The sequence below is a fragment of the Bombina bombina genome, chromosome 11 (genome assembly GCF_027579735.1).
Source record: "Bombina bombina isolate aBomBom1 chromosome 11, aBomBom1.pri, whole genome shotgun sequence".
NCBI lineage: Eukaryota > Metazoa > Chordata > Amphibia > Anura > Bombinatoridae > Bombina > Bombina bombina.
The window spans coordinates 91,501,523-91,518,290 of NC_069509.1; the positions used below are offsets into that span (position 1 = coordinate 91,501,523).

General features: G+C 40.1%; 1 protein-coding gene across 1 annotated transcript in view; it reads right to left on the reverse strand.

Moving 5' to 3' along the window:
• Positions 1–16,768, reverse strand: part of CFAP70 (cilia and flagella associated protein 70) — a 576,575-nt gene that overhangs the window by 127,923 nt on the left and 431,884 nt on the right. The window contains exon 19 of the mRNA XM_053694219.1: positions 9,724–9,891. Within this exon, the coding sequence (XP_053550194.1) occupies positions 9,724–9,891 (168 nt within the window). The remainder of the gene's footprint in view (positions 1–9,723; positions 9,892–16,768) is intronic.

The following is a 16,768-nucleotide window of genomic DNA, read 5'->3' on the forward strand; positions in this document are numbered from 1 at the left end:
CATAGGAATAGTGGTACGTTTAGCAAGAGTAGATATAGCCCCATCAACTTTGGGGATCTTTTCCCAAAACTCTATAGATTTTGCTGGCAAAGGATACAATTTTTTAAACCTTGAAGAAGGAATAAAATAACTACCTGGCTTATTCCATTCCTTAGAAATCATATCAGAAATAGCCTCAGGAATAGGAAAAACCCCTGGAGAAACCACAGGAGGTTTAAAAACAGGATTTAAACGTTTATTAGACTAAACGTCAAGAGGACTGGTTACCTCAATATCCAAAGTAATTAACACTTCTTTTAATAAAGAATGCATATACTCAATTTTAAATAAATAAGTAGATTTGTTAGTGTCAATGTCTGAGGAGGATCTTCTGAATCAGATAGATCCTCATCAGAAGAGGATAAATTATCATATTGTTGGTCATTTGAAATTTCATCAACTAAATGAGAAGTTTTAAAAGACCTATTACATTTATTTGAAGGTAGAAATGCAGACAAAGCCTTCAGAACAGAATCAGAAACAAATTCTTTAAAATTTACAAGTATATTATGCACATTAGAAGTTGAAGGAACTGCAACTGGCAATGTACTATTACTGATGGACACATTATCTGCATGTAAAAGTTTATCAAAACAACTATTACAAATGACATTCGGCGATATAATTTTTACAATTTTACAACAAATGCACTTAGCTTTGGTAGAACCGATGTCAGGCAGCAATGTTCCAGCAGAAGCTTCTGAGGCAGGATCAAAGTGAGACATCTTGCAAAATGTAAGAGAAAAAAACAACATATAAAGCAAAATTATCTATTTCCTTATATGACAGTTTCAGGAATGGGAAAAAATGCAAATAGCATAGCCCTCTGATAGAGAAAGAAATCAAGAGGCAAACATCAATGGGGTATTGAAATAATGAAAAAGTTTGGTGCCAAGTATGACGCACAATGTAACTAAACTTTTTTGGCGGCAAAAAATAACCGGAAATGACACACTCGCGTCACTAATGACGCAACCGTGTGAAAGGTCTCGGTGTCAAGTGTGACGCCGGAAAAGACAAACTTGCGTCATAGACGTACTTTTCGCGCCAAAAAATTTTCGTGCCAAAAATGACGCAATAAAGTTTAGCATTTGTCGCACCCGCGGGCCTAATACCGCCCGCAATTTGTAAGAAGTAGTCAATTGAAAAAAAGACTAAACCCCAGGTAAGAAATAAATTTCATTTTTAAAAGATGTTTATATTCCCCAAATATGAAACTGACAGTCTGCAGAAGGAAATACATGAACCTGACTCATGGCAAATATAAGTACAATACATATATTTAGAACTTTATATAAATGCATAAAGTGCCAAACCATAGCTGAGGTGTCTTAAGTAATAAAAAACATACTTACCAAAAGACACCCATCCACATATAGCAGATAGCCAAACCAGTACTAAAACAGTTATTAGTAGAGGTAATGGTAAATTGAGAGTATATTGTCGATCTGAAAAGGGAGGTAGGAGATGAATCTCTACGAGCGATAACAGAGAACTTATGAAAAAGACCCCCGTTAGGGAAATCATCGTATTCAATAAGTGATACTCCCTTCATGTCCCTCTGACATTCGCTGTACTCTGAGAGGAATCGGGCTTCAACAATGCTGAGAAGCGCATATCAACGTAGAAATCTTAGCACAAACTTACTTCACCACCTCCATAGGAACTAAATTGTGGGTGTGGTGAGGGGTGTATTTATAGGCATTTTGAGGTTTGGGAAACTTTGCCCCTCCTGGTAGGATTGTATATCCCATATGTCACTAGCTCATGGACTCTTGCCAATTACATGAAAGAAAACTAATTTCAGGGAGGTGGATTCTCCCGTTACTGCGCCGCCAACCCCCCCCTCCCAGTTATATATTGGATTCTTGAAACCCTAAATAAAATAGAGACTTATCATTAAAGTAGCTTCCCACTAAAATCACATTAAAAACATAATTTATGCTTACCTGATAAATTCCTTTCTTCTGTAGTGTGATCAGTCCACGGGTCATCATTACTTCTGGGATATTAACTCCTCCCCAACAGGAAGTGCAAGAGGATTCACCCAGCAGAGCTGCATATAGCTCCTCCCCTCTACGTCACTCCCAGTCATTCGACCAAGGACCAACGAGAAAGGAAAAGCCAAGGGTGAAGTGGTGACTGGAGTATAAATTAAAAAATATTTACCTGCCTTAAAACAGGGCGGGCCGTGGACTGATCACACTACAGAAGAAAGGAATTTATCAGGTAAGCATAAATTATGTTTTCTTCTGTTAAGTGTGATCAGTCCACGGGTCATCATTACTTCTGGGATACCAATACCAAAGCAAAAGTACACGGATGACGGGAGGGATAGGCAGGCTCTTTATACAGAAGGAACCACTGCCTGAAGAACCTTTCTCCCAAAAATAGCCTCCGATGAAGCAAAAGTGTCAAATTTGTAAAATTTGGAAAAAGTATGAAGCGAAGACCAAGTTGCAGCCTTGCAAATCTGTTCAACAGAGGCCTCATTCTTAAAGGCCCAAGTAGAAGCCACAGCTCTAGTGGAATGAGCTGTAATCCTTTCAGGAGGCTGCTGTCCAGCAGTCTCATAAGCTAAACGAATTATGCTACGAAGCCAAAAAGAAAGAGAGGTAGCAGAAGCTTTTTGACCTCTCCTCTGCCCAGAGTAAACGACAAACAGAGAAGACGTTTGTCGAAATTCCTTAGTTGCCTGTAAGTAAAATTTTAGAGCACGGACTACATCCAGGTTGTGCAGTAGACGTTCCTTCTTCGAAGAAGGATTTGGGCATAAAGAAGGAACAACAATCTCTTGATTGATATTCCTGTTAGTAACTACCTTAGGTAAGAACCCAGGTTTAGTACGCAGAACTACCTTATCCGAATGAAAAATCAAATAAGGAGAATCACAATGTAAGGCTGATAACTCAGAGACTCTTCGAGCCGAGGAAATAGCCATTAAAAATAGAACTTTCCAAGATAACAACTTTATATCAATGGAATGAAGGGGTTCAAACGGAACGCCCTGTAAAACATTAAGAACAAGGTTTAAACTCCATGGTGGAGCAACCGTTTTAAACACAGGCTTAATCCTGGCCAAAGCCTGACAAAAAGCCTGGACGTCAGGAACTTCTGACAGGCGTTTGTGTAACAGAATGGACAGAGCTGAGATCTGTCCCTTTAATGAACTAGCGGATAAACCCTTTTCTAAACCTTCTTGTAGAAAAGACAATATCCTAGGAATCCTAACCTTACTCCAAGAGTAACCTTTGGATTCACACCAATATAGGTATTTACGCCATATATTATGGTAAATCTTTCTGGTAACAGGTTTCCTAGCCTGTATTAAGGTATCAATAACTGACTCCGAAAACCCACGTCTTGATAAAATCAAGCGTTCAATTTCCAAGCAGTCAGCTTCAGAGAAGTTAGACTTTGATGTTTGAAGGGACCCTGTATCAGAAGGTCCTGTTTCAGAGGTAGAGACCAAGGTGGACAGGATGACATGTCCACCAGATCTGCATACCAAGTCCTGCGTGGCCACGCAGGTGCTATTAGAATCACTGATGCTCTCTCTTGTTTGATTCTGGCAATCAATCGAGGAAGCATCGGGAAGGGTGGAAACACGTAAGCCATCCTGAAATCCCAAGGTGCTGTCAGGGCATCTATCAGGACTGCTTCTGGATCCCTGGATCTGGACCCATAACGAGGAAGCTTGGCGTTCTGTCGAGACGCCATGAGATCTATCTCTGGTTTGCCCCAACGTCGAAGTATTTGGGCAAAGACCTCCGGATGAAGTTCCCACTCCCCCGGATGAAAAGTCTGACGACTTAAGAAATCCGCCTCCCAGTTCTCCACTCCCGGGATGTGGATTGCTGACAGGTGGCAAGAGTGAGACTCTGCCCAGCGAATTATCTTTGATACTTCCATCATAGCTAGGGAGCTTCGTGTCCCTCCCTGATGGTTGATGTAAGCTACAGTCGTGATGTTGTCCGACTGAAACCTGATGAAACTCCGCGTTGTCAACTGGGGCCAAGCCAGGAGGGCATTGAGAACTGCTCTCAATTCCAGAATGTTTATTGGCAGGAGACTCTCCTCCTGACTCCATTGTCCCTGAGCCTTCAGAGAATTCCAGACGGCACCCCAACCTAGAAGGCTGGCGTCTGTTGTTACAATTGTCCAGTCTGGTCTGCTGAATGGCATCCCCCTGGACAGATGTGGCAGAGAAAGCCACCAAAGAAGAGAATTTCTGGTCTCTTGATCCAGATTCAGAGAAGGGGATAAGTCTGAGTAATCCCCATTCCACGGACTTAGCATGCACAGTTGCAGTGGTCTGAGGTGTAGGCGTGCAAGGGGTACTATGTCCATTGCCGCTACCATTAAGCCGATTACCTCCATGCATTGAGCCACTGACGGGTGTTGAATGGAATGAAGGGTGCGGCAAGCACTTTGAAGTCTTGTTAACCTGTCCTCTGTCAGGTAAATCTTCATTTTTACAGAATCTATAAGAGTCCCCAGGAAGGGAACTCTTGTGAGTGGAACGAGTGAACTTTTCTTTTCATTCACCTTCCATCCATGTGACCTTAGAAATGCCAGTACTAACTCTGTATGAGACTTGGCAGTTTGAAAGCTTGAAGCTTGAATCAGAATGTCGTCTAGGTATGGAGCTACCGAGATTCCCCGCGGTCTTAGTACCGCCAGAAGAGCACCCAGAACCTTTGTGAAGATTCTTGGAGCTGTAGCCAATCCGAATGGAAGAGCTACAAACTGGTAATGCCTGCCTAGGAAGGCAAACCTTAGGTACCGGTAATGATCTTTGTAAATCGGTATGTGAAGGTAAGCATCTTTTAAATCTACAGTGGTCATGTACTGACCCTCTTGGATCATAGGTAAAATTGTCCGAATAGTCTCCATCTTGAACGATGGAACTCTTAGGAACTTGTTTAGGATCTTTAAGTCCAGGATTGGTCTGAAAGTTCCCTCTTTTTTGGGAACCACAAACAGATTTGAGTAAAACCCCTGTCCCTGTTCCGATCGTGGAACTGGGTGGATTACTCCCATTAACAAGAGCTCTTGTACGCAGCGTAGAAACGCCTCTTTCTTTGTCTGGATTGTTGACAACCTTGACAGATGAAATCTCTCTCTTGGAGGAGAGTATTTGAAGTCCAGAAGGTATCCCTGAGATATTATTTCTAGCGCCCAGGGATCCTGGACATCTCTTGCCCAAGCCTGGGCGAAGAGAGAAAGCCTGCCCCCCACTAGATCCGATCCCGGATCGGGGGCCCTCAATTCATGCCGTTTTAGGGGCAGCAGTAGGTTTCCTGGTCTGCTTGCCCTTGTTCCAGGACTGGTTAGGTTTCCAGCCTTGTCTGTAGCGAGCAACAGCTCCTTCCTGTTTTGGTGCAGAGGAAGTTGATGCTGCTCCTGCTTTGAAATTACGAAAGGAACGAAAATTAGACTGTCTAGTCTTAGTTTTGGCTTTGTCCTGAGGCAGGGCATGGCCTTTACCTCCTGTAATGTCAGCGATAATCTCTTTCAACCCGGGCCCGAATAAGGTCTGCCCTTTGAAAGGTATATTAAGCAATTTAGACTTAGAAGTAACATCAGCTGACCAGGATTTTAGCCACAGCGCCCTGCGTGCCTGAATGGCGAATCCTGAATTCTTCGCCGTAAGTTTAGTTAGATGTACTACGGCCTCCGAAATGAATGAATTAGCTAGTTTAAGGACTCTAAGCCTGTCCGTAATGTCGTCCAGAGTAGCTGAACTAATGTTCTCTTCCAGAGACTCAATCCAGAACGCCGCTGCAGCCGTGATCGGCGCAATGCATGCAAGGGGTTGCAATATAAAACCTTGTTGAACAAACATTTTCTTAAGGTAACCCTCTAATTTTTTATCCATTGGATCTGAAAAAGCACAGCTATCCTCCACCGGGATAGTGGTACGCTTAGCTAAAGTAGAAACTGCTCCCTCTACCTTAGGGACCGCTTGCCATAAGTCCCGTGTGGTGGCGTCTATTGGAAACATTTTTCTAAATATCGGAGGGGGTGAGAACGGCACACCGGGTCTATCCCACTCCTTAGAAACAATTTCAGTAATTCTCTTAGGTATAGGAAAAACCTCAGTACTCGTCGGTACCGCAAAATATTTATCCAACCTACACATTTTCTCTGGTATTGCAACTGTGTTACAATCATTCAGAGCCGCTAACACCTCCCCTAGTAATACACGGAGGTTTTCCAGTTTAAATTTAAAATTTGAAATATCTGAATCCAGTCTGTTTGGATCAGAACCGTCACCCACAGAATGAAGTTCTCCGTCCTCATGTTCTGCAACCTGTGACGCAGTATCTGACATGGCCCTAATATTATCAGCGCACTCTGTTCTCACCCCAGAGTGATCACGCTTACCTCTTAGTTCTGGTAATTTAGCCAAAACTTCAGTCATAACAGAAGCCATATCCTGTAATGTGATTTGTAATGGCCGGCCAGATGTACTCGGCGCTACAATATCACGCACCTCCCGAGCGGGAGATGCAGGTACTGGCACGTGAGGCGAGTTAGTCGGCATAACTCTCCCCTCGTTGTTTGGTGAAATTTGTTCAATTTGTACAGATTGACTTTTATTTAAAGTAGCATCAATACAGTTAGTACATAAATTTCTATTGGGCTCCACTTTGGCATTGCAACAAATGACACAGGTATCTTCCTCTGAATCAGACATGTTTAACACACTAGCAAATAAACTTGCAACTTAGAATACAATTCAATTAGAATAATATTAAAAACGTACTGTGCCTTTAAGAAGCACAGAAAATCTATGACAGTTGAAAATTAATAAATTGAAACAGTTATAGCCTCAATCCTTGTAAACAACACAACTTTAGCAAAGGTTTAATCCCAATAGCAAAGATAACAAATTCTGAAAGCAGGAAACAATTACAGAATAAACGTTTTTTATCACAGTCAACTATAATTCTCACAGCTCTGCTGAGAGAAATTACCTCCCTCAAAATAAGTTTGAAGACCCCTGAGTTCTGTAGAGATGAACCGGATCATGCAGGAAATACAATGAGCTGCTGACTGAAATAACTGATGCATAGAAAAGGCGCCAAAAAACGGCCCTTCCCCCTCACACACAGCAGTGAGAGAGAACAGAAACTGTCAGAAAAAGATTAAGCAACTGCCAAGTGGAAAATGGTGCCCAAACATTTATTCACTCAGTACCTCAGCAAATGAAAACGATTTTACATTCCAGCAAAAACGTTAAACATAATCTCTAGTTATTAAACAGCTTTATGTACTTCTTACAGTGTAATTCTAGTGAAGTACCATTCCCCAGAATACTGAAGTGTAAAGTATACATACATGACATTATATCGGTATGGCAGGATTTTCTCATCAATTCCATTGTCAGAAAATAAAAGCTGCTACATACCTCTATGCAGATTCATCTGCCCGCTGTCCCCTGATCTGAAGTTTACCTCTCCTCAGATGGCCGAGAAACAGCAATATGATCTTAACTACTCCGGCTAAAATCATAGCAAAAACTCTGGTAGATTCTTCTTCAAACTCTGCCAGAGAGGTAATAACACACTCCGGTGCTATTTTAAAATAACAAACTTTTGATTGAAGATATAAAACTAAGTATAATCACCATAGCCCTCTCACACCTCCTATCTAGTCGTTGGGTGCAAGAGAATGACTGGGAGTGACGTAGAGGGGAGGAGCTATATGCAGCTCTGCTGGGTGAATCCTCTTGCACTTCCTGTTGGGGAGGAGTTAATATCCCAGAAGTAATGATGACCCGTGGACTGATCACACTTAACAGAAGAAAAAGTAGCTTTATTGCACAACCACATACAACAAACTTCAAATATTTTAGAATACAAAGTTTATTTACGTGCAGTAAATAAGGTAGTATTTGTGTTTTATTTTATTTTATTAAAATCAGTGGGGGCTTTTTGTTTACTGATGCATGCTTTGAGGGTTCTATAACGTCCCAGCAACTAAAGGAATTCCTTAAAGAAACACTTTTCCGGATTTGGGCCACATTGGATCATAGTACTTGGAGTTTCAGGGAGATAGCACTCCATTTGCTGGCATCAGGGAGCCGCTATTACAATCAGGGAGACTCCCTGAACTTCAGGGAGACTTGGGATGTCTGCATTAGTTTAAAAGTAAGATATTAATTTAGGCATGAAACAGTTTATTGTTTTTGTTGTGGTGGTTGTTGTTTGTTTGGTACAATCTTAAACAATGCAACAAAAGAGATAGCCAAAAAGACAACTAAATGTGAACAACAAAGCATATAATTTTTTGGCCCTCTTAAAGGGACGTTATACCCATATAATAAATCACTTGATGCATCAATACTTCAAAAATCTCCCAAGGAAATCTCACCTAAACATCCCTATGTAAAAAGGAAGACATTTTACCTCAAAATGTCATCATCACACAATAGAAGGTGTTCTATAAATAGCTTTACTTCAGCTACTGTCAGCTGCGTGTTGAAAAACAAAAAACCTTAAAAGAACAGCCAATCAGCTTCATCAGGGCTGATGTCATACTATGCTTTACTGTGATGTCATGCGATTCTACTGAAATCTGGTGAGATTTCATAGTAAATGTCCTTAAAGGAATAGTCTAATCAAAATGAAACTTTCATGATTCATATAGAGCATGCAAATTTAAGCAACTTTCTAATGTACTCCTATTATGATTTTTTTCTTCGTTCTCTTGTTATCTTTATTTGAAAAAGCAAAAATGTATGCATGGGAGCTGGCCCATTTTTAGTTCAGCACCTAGGTAGCGCTTTCTGATTGGTGTCTAAATGTAGCCACCAATCAGAAAGCTCTACCCAGGTGCTGAACCAAAAATGGGCTGGCTTCTAAGCTTTACATTCAAATAAAGATAGCAAGAAAACAAAGAAAAATTGATAATAGGAGTAAATTAGAAAGTTGCTTAAAATTGCATGCTCTATCTGAATCATGAAAGTTTATTTTTGACTAGACTTTTCCTTTAAACTGCATTGGGAAATAACATGACTATGCCTGTGCATGCTAGAAGCACGCTCCCTAGCAAAGTCCTGATTGGCTGCTTAAAATCCCTTTAGGGGTGTGGCTATTGAGGAAAGTTTCTTACATACAATATCTTCCTTTTTTACATAGAGATATTCAGGTGTTATTTTCTAGTCAGCTTTTCACAGCTATGCTGGATCACTTTCAAGTGCTTGTACGTTTGGGTATCATGTCACTTTAATCCTGATTTTTGTTCTACTCATTTAGAAGCCTGAGAGAATTAAAGGGCCACTAAACCCAAAATCTTTCTTTCATGATTCAGATAGAGAATAGAAATTTAAACAACATTACAATTTACTTCCATTATTTATTTTGCTTAATTTTTTTAAATATCCTTAGTTGAAGAAAAAGCAATGCACATGGTAAGCCAATCACACGAGGCTTCTTTGTGCAGCAACCAATCAGCAGCTAGTGAGCATATCTAGATATGCTTTTCATCAAAGAATATCAAGAGAATAAAACAAATTAGATAATATAAGTAAATTAGAAAGATGTTTAAAATTGCATTCTCTTTATAAATCATAAAAGAAAAAATGTGGGTGGCATGTCCCTTTAACAGACATATCTTCCACTTTTCAGACATTTTATTACAAAAACAAAACATTTGTCTTGTTAAATAGCTAACCTTTCAGAGATGCAGGCTTCTGTTTGGAAGAGGTGGATTTGGGCATTGAAAGTACTGTTCTTTCTTCAGGCGTTCGGCTTATCAAGGAAACAGTTTTTTCTAAATGACTTTGAGGTAATTTGGAAGCATTTTCATTTTGATCTTCAGTCACGCCTTTAGAGACTGTACCTAATCCATAACAGAAATAAGACAACAGATATTCAAAGAGCAATAAAAGGGGCATTAAACTTTACAATTTTATATATATATATATTTTTGCATATTTAAAAAAAAATTCTTCTGCTGATTTTTGTTCTTATGCTTGTAGGGATTGCTATTGTCCACCCACAGAGCTGCATTGATCTTTCTAATCATTATTGAACACTTTGTGGAGGATTTATGTAGCTGCGAATGCAGCTGTCTCCGCACGAGCCTTCAGGCCAATACTAGTCTATATTTATTTATAAACTATTACCTTTCATTACTGTATTTTCTGAGGGTACAACATAATTAAAATGATGTAAAACTACCTTTAAAAAACAAAACAAAAAACTACCTTTAGGTCGCATTTATAATCTTTATTGTGGCATATAACATTGCCTAAATGACAGAAGCTATTGCCAGTCTGAAGGCATCATTAATATTCTCTAGCAGACGACAAAGGCGTCAGGCACAGTTTGTAAGGTGCCACAGGCGCCCTGGTGCGTGGGATTCTCGAACACTGCTCTAGGTACCCTTTCAGAGTGGTTAATTTTCTGCTGGAGAGGTGAGAACTGTGTCTAAGGAGAGAAATAGAAGATGAAAGTACAAGGGGATTGGATTGCCTTCCTTAGTGGATATTCACTACTCAGAGTCTTATCTATACCTCATAAGGTTGAGGTGGAAACACGTGAGTTTGCATTCGGCACTACATTACAGAAAATATAACAAGTGTTTTGACATACTACACCAGGAGGTTCCTTTTGCTGTGCGCCCTTCCCTCTTCTGTTCTATATATATATATATATATATATATACACAGGTGAAACTCGAAAAATTACAATATCGTGCAAAAGTTCATTTATTTCACTAATGCAACTTAAAAGGTGAAACTAATATATGAGATGGACTCATTACATGCAAAGCAAGATTGTCCAAGCCGTGGTTTGTCTTAATTATGATGATTATGGCTTACAGCTCATGAAAATCTCAAATCCACAATCTCAGAAAATTAGAATATTGTGAAAAGGTGCAATATTCTAGGCTAAAATAATAAGAGATGGTGATTATCTATCCAGTTGGGCAGAACTAAGCTCACCTTTAAAAAACTTATCCCAACGGTTTTAAGTATAATTAGATCCAAAATAAGGTGGCGCAAATTAATGCAGTTCTGTCTTTAGTGGTGTGGATGAAAACGTTGTCTCACTGTGGGTCCAGCGGTGTTGGTAATTGTCTCCTTGGGTTGCCGCTTCCCCAGTAGCGGGCCTTGGTGGTGATTCTGTGAGCTCCGATCCACAGCTTGCTTCTGTCTTTGTGAGTTATTTAACCCAGACTCGGTATTTGCTTTCACCGGTCTCCTCACTGTTATCACAGCCGACAAAGTCCTCCTATGGAGCGAAGTTGTTTGGCTCACTTCTCACTTTTTCCAAATTCAAGTGGTCAGGTTTCTACGCGTTTCGGCGTTGCGCCTTTCTCAAGATCTTGAGAAAGGCGCAACGCTGAAACGCGTAGAAACCTGACCTGACCAAGCTGTGGATCGGAGCTCACGGAATCACCACCAAGGCCCGCTACTGGGGAAGCGGCAACCCAAGGAGACAATTACCAACACCGCTGGTAAACAGAGGCTAAGAGATATAGCACTCCACCGGCTTTTCTGTACCACAGAAGGAAGACGTCAACAGTGCACTGTTCGAAGGAAGGAATCCCTACACCCAGCGTTAAACCGTATGTAACTTACCTCCTGGTAAAATAATAGAGACGCTGAAAGTAAAGTGCAAGCAACATAGTAAAAGTTGTGAGTTTAAATACCGTACTAGGAAATATCTGTCATATATGTTTCCACATACGATCTAAATGACGTTAGAATAGTAACCCCTGTTTGCCAGAATATGAGCCTATAAGGAACTGTTATATACTTGCGAAACCCTTCAATATCTGTGCAGTTCCTTTGCTGTAATAACGGACATTTGTTACATGTATTCATTATTCATATACGTTTTTTAATTGCCAGTCCTTTGTTTAGAGGTAAAGGAGTAACCTTTTTATTAATGAATATACAGTTCATATTCTTGCGTATATACCCGCATGTTTGTACTATTTAATTTTTAGTTTTTTTTTACTGTTTTTAGTATATGATACAACACCGGTGTTTTAGGATTGTATATTATACAGAATGTTAATATGTGAAAAGACCGCCATATTGATATATACATATTTTAAACTTCTTGTTTAATTGTGGAACTCTAGTTTAGAGATTTTTTATTTTTATCGTCACAGAGGGATTATATCTCCTTTTTTACACTCTTTTTCACACACCTTTTTACACACTATTGTACACTTGTGTAGAGAGAATATTATTGGACACACAGTGAGACAACATTTACATTCACACCACTAAAGACAGAACTGCATTAATTTGCGCCACCTTATTTTGGATCTAATTGCAATATTCTAGGCTCAAAGTGTCACACTCTAATCAGCTAATTAAGCCATAACACCTGCAAAGGGTTCCTGAGCCTTTAAATGGTCTCTCAGTCTGGTTCAGTATGAATCACAATCATGGAAAAGACTGCTGACCTGACAGTTGTGCAGAAAACTATCATTGACACCCTCCATAAGGAGGGAAAGCCTTAAAAGGTAATTGCAAAAGAAGTTGGATGTTCCCAAAGTGCTGTATCAAAGCACATTAATAGAAAGTTATGTGGAAGGGAAAAGTGTGGAAGAAAAAGGTGAACAAGCAGCAGGGATGACCGCAGCCTGGAGAGGGTTGTCAGGAAAAGGCCATTCAAAAGTGTTGGGGACTTTCACAAGGAGTGGACTGAGGCTGGAGTCAGTGCATCAAGAGCCACCACACACAGACGGATCCTGGACATGGGCTTCAAATTTCGTATTCCTCTTCTCAAGCCACTCCTGAACAACAAACAACGTCAGAAGCGTCTTACCTGTGCTAAAGAAAAATAGATCTGGTCTGTTGATCAGTGGTCCAAAGTCCTCTTTTCTGATGAGAGCAAATTTTGCATCTCATTTGGAAACCAAGGACCCAGAGTATGGAGGAAGAATGAAGAGGCACACACTGCAAGATGCTTGAAGTCCAGTGTGACGTTTCCACAGTCTGTGTTGATTTGGGGAGCCATGTCATCTGCTGGTGTTGGTCCATTGTGCTTCATTACGTCCAGGGTCAACACAGCCATCTACCAGGAGATTTTGGAGCACTTCATGCTTCCTTCCACAAACAAGCTCTATCGGGATGTTGACTTCATTTTCCAGCAGGACTTGGCACCTGCCCACACTGCCAAAAGCACCAAAACCTGGTTCAAAGACCGTGGAATTACTGTGCTTGATTGGCCAGCAAACTCGCCTGACCTGAACCCCATAGAGAATCTATGGGGCATTGCCAACAGAAAGATGAGAGACATGAGACCGAACAATGCAGAAGAGCTGAAGGCCACTATTGAAGCATCCTGGTCTTCCATAACACCCCAGCAGTGCCACAGGCTTATAGCTTCCATGCCACGCTGCATTGAGGCAGTAATTGCTGGAAAAGGGGCCCAAACCAAGTACTGAGTACATACAGTATGCATGCTTATACTTTTCAGAGGTCCGATATTGTTCTATGTACAATCCTTGTTTTATTGATTGCATGTAATATTCTAATTTTCTGAGATTGTGGATTTGGGTTTTTCATGAGCTGTAAGCCATAATCATCACAATTATGACAAATCACGGCTTGAACTATCTTGCTTTGCATGTAATGAGTCTATCTCATATATTAGTTTCACCTTTTAAGTTGCATTAGTGAAATAAATGAACTTTTGCAGGATATTCTAATTTTTCGAGTATTACCTGTATATAGAGTATGTTTTGAAATCAATACTATACAATATACAAACCTTTTTTCCATTCCCAAACAATTTGGATAAATGGTTCTGTACCTGTATAGGGCGCACTAACATTCTCTGGTAATACTTGTAATAGCGGATTGTGTATTGTAATCTGGTCCATTATTGCTAAACCTTAAAACTTTTAAAGGGGTATTTTAGAATTAAAAAAAATCTACCATGCATTTAAAACACTGTAATTAAAAATATCTCAATATTAATATAACAGATTAATAAAATATCTTTGAAAAACATTAAAGCTGATAACATTTAAGGTCAAACTAGCAGAAAATATAACTCCCACAGTTGTATCGGTAGTCAAGGACAACCCTTTATAAGGCTGATAAGAAAAAATAGGCTTATTTGGCACAGGAACATATTTGGAAAAAAAACTGGATAAAAATGTAAAATGTACTTCAAAGAGAATCAAGAAAAAAACTAAATGTATGATTTCATGAAGATGAGAGTCCTTGAGAAGGTCACATCTGGGATTATATTTCTTGTCCACTAGGAGAAGGCAAAAACACCCCTGCATTAAATAGCTTGCTCACCCCACCATACTCCAATAAATCCCTTACAATGCACAGTTATAGATATGGCCAACTAGAGAAGAAAAGCCAGCAATGCAGGAAAGGACCAAAGTTGGGCAAAGGAAGTGAAAAGCAAGTCTTCCCAACAGATGTATATATACTAACAAGGGTGTGTCTTGTGGACTCTATCATTAAAGAAATTAATTTATTAGTTAAGTATGCATTTTGTTTTATTTTATAAATTGGTAAGAGACCACCATGAAACAGGATGGGAAAATTACAGGTAGGCATGTTGCTGATCAGACACAACGGCCTGCAGCATTTTCCTGTCACAGGCCACCTCAACAGAGGCATAAACATCAAAATGGTAGAATTTGGCAAATGTATAGTAGTGCCTTATTGATTATCCCAAGAGGCATCATTACAAAAAGCACAAGAAGTAGGTGTACTTTAATATAATGAGCAGCAATCCACTCAGATGGAGATTTTCTTGCAACTAGGTACACTGTTCTGATTAATGCCTTAAGCCAAGCAACAAGTAACAACAGTAAACTGACAAAAAGAGCAGAAGAAAGTCCACAAACAATTTGAGAGATCTATCAACATCAAGGTTGTGAAGAGCCGTTCCTTAAGAAAGAACAAATATATCCTGATTAAAGGTAGCTCAGGCTACCCCCTTAGGAAGAAAATAGCTGGTTCACAAAACAGCTTTATCCTCAGCAAAGGAGCCTTATAGGTCAAAGCAGAAAGTTCAGACGACTAGCAGAAAAAAGCCCATGCAGGACAAGAGCGAAAGGGTTAATTAGTGAATCAGTTCAAATGGAGGATCTTAAAGCACCCTCAGAACCGAACAGACTCCCAGGTAGTAGCTGGACAAATAACAGGCTGTATCTGCACCTGAACAAAGCTTAGCAATCTTACTGTGATAAGGAAAACATGGGGCAGAAATCTGACACTTAAGAGAACTAACTGACAAGCTCTTCTCCAAACAAGCCTGACCAAATTCTAGGACTCTAAGAATCTGAAAGGTAATCCTTATCTGCACAACTGCTAAATAAGTCTGCTGCACATTATGGAAGATGTGCCTGGTCATAGGCTTTCTATTTTGAATCAAAATTTAAATCACCTTTTCAGTCAAACCTTTATTGGACAAAAGAAGACACTAAATTGCCAGGCCATCAAATCTACAGTCCTGAGGTCCTAATTAAAGAATAGACCCTGGGAAAGAAGAGATTTCCTGGTTGAAAGACAGCATGTCAGGCAGGAGGACACCTAAATGAGGTCCCCATATTATGTTCTACTAGGCCAAGCCATTGAATACTGAATAACTGTAGCTCGTTCCTGCTTGATTCTGGCTATCACTATAAGTAGCATTATAAATGGAAGAAAGATGTACATCAGACTTAATGAACATGACACCACTAAGGGATCCACTCTATCTGCCAAAGGATCTTGAGAGCTGGCACAATAATAGGGAAGCTTGTGAATCAAGTGAGAAGCAATGAGATCTACTTCTTCAAATCCCAGTTTTTCACAATCTGGTCAATCACTTCCTGATGCAAAGACCACACCCCCAGATGAAGGTGCTGGTGACTGACAAAGTCCACCTCCCAATTGTTGATTCCTGGAATGTGAACAGCTGATATCAGGGACTGGTGGGATTCTATCCAACTGCTTATGAAACACCCCCTCACCATTGTCAATGAACACTGAACTCTCCCCTGTTGATTGATCCGTCCCCCAGCCCAGAGTCCATTTTGACCACTGTCCAGACTGGGTGACAAAACAAGGCCCCTTGAACAATGGAGTGGTGATTCTGCCACTAAGACAATTAGTGTCTTGACTTCTGATCCTAAAGCATCATCTAAGACAGATTCAACTGATGTAGAAGAGACAGCTGCAGTAACTCCAGACGACAAAACTGGCTAAAAGGAACCACATTGATTGCAGCCACCATTAACCCACTAGATCCATGCATTGAGCTACAGTAAGGAGGTGTGTGCTGTAGACGAGCACATGCTTTTGCATCTTGATCCTTTATGCCTCTGTCACAGAAAGCCTCATAAAAACCAAGTATATAACAAACCCTAGAAAAGAGACAAGTTTAAAGAACAAGAGAGCTCTTGAGTAAATGTATGCACTGACCATGTCTGAGAAGCATCAGTAAAAAGGTTGCTTTTAAAAAGGAAGACACATGCACAAGAATATCTTCTAGATAAGGCGCTACAGAGATCCCTGAGCCTGAGCTCCCAGTACCTTGATGAACATCTTAGGGGCAGTGGCTAGGCCAAAAAACAGAACCATAAATGAGTTATGCCTAGAATATTTTTTATTAATAACTTGATGCAAGGATTAAATAGTAACATCTCTATTTTTGCAGATGATACAAAGTTGTGTAAGGTCATTAGGTCAGTGCAGGATAAAATTACTTTACAAGGGGATCTACAAAAAATAGAAGAA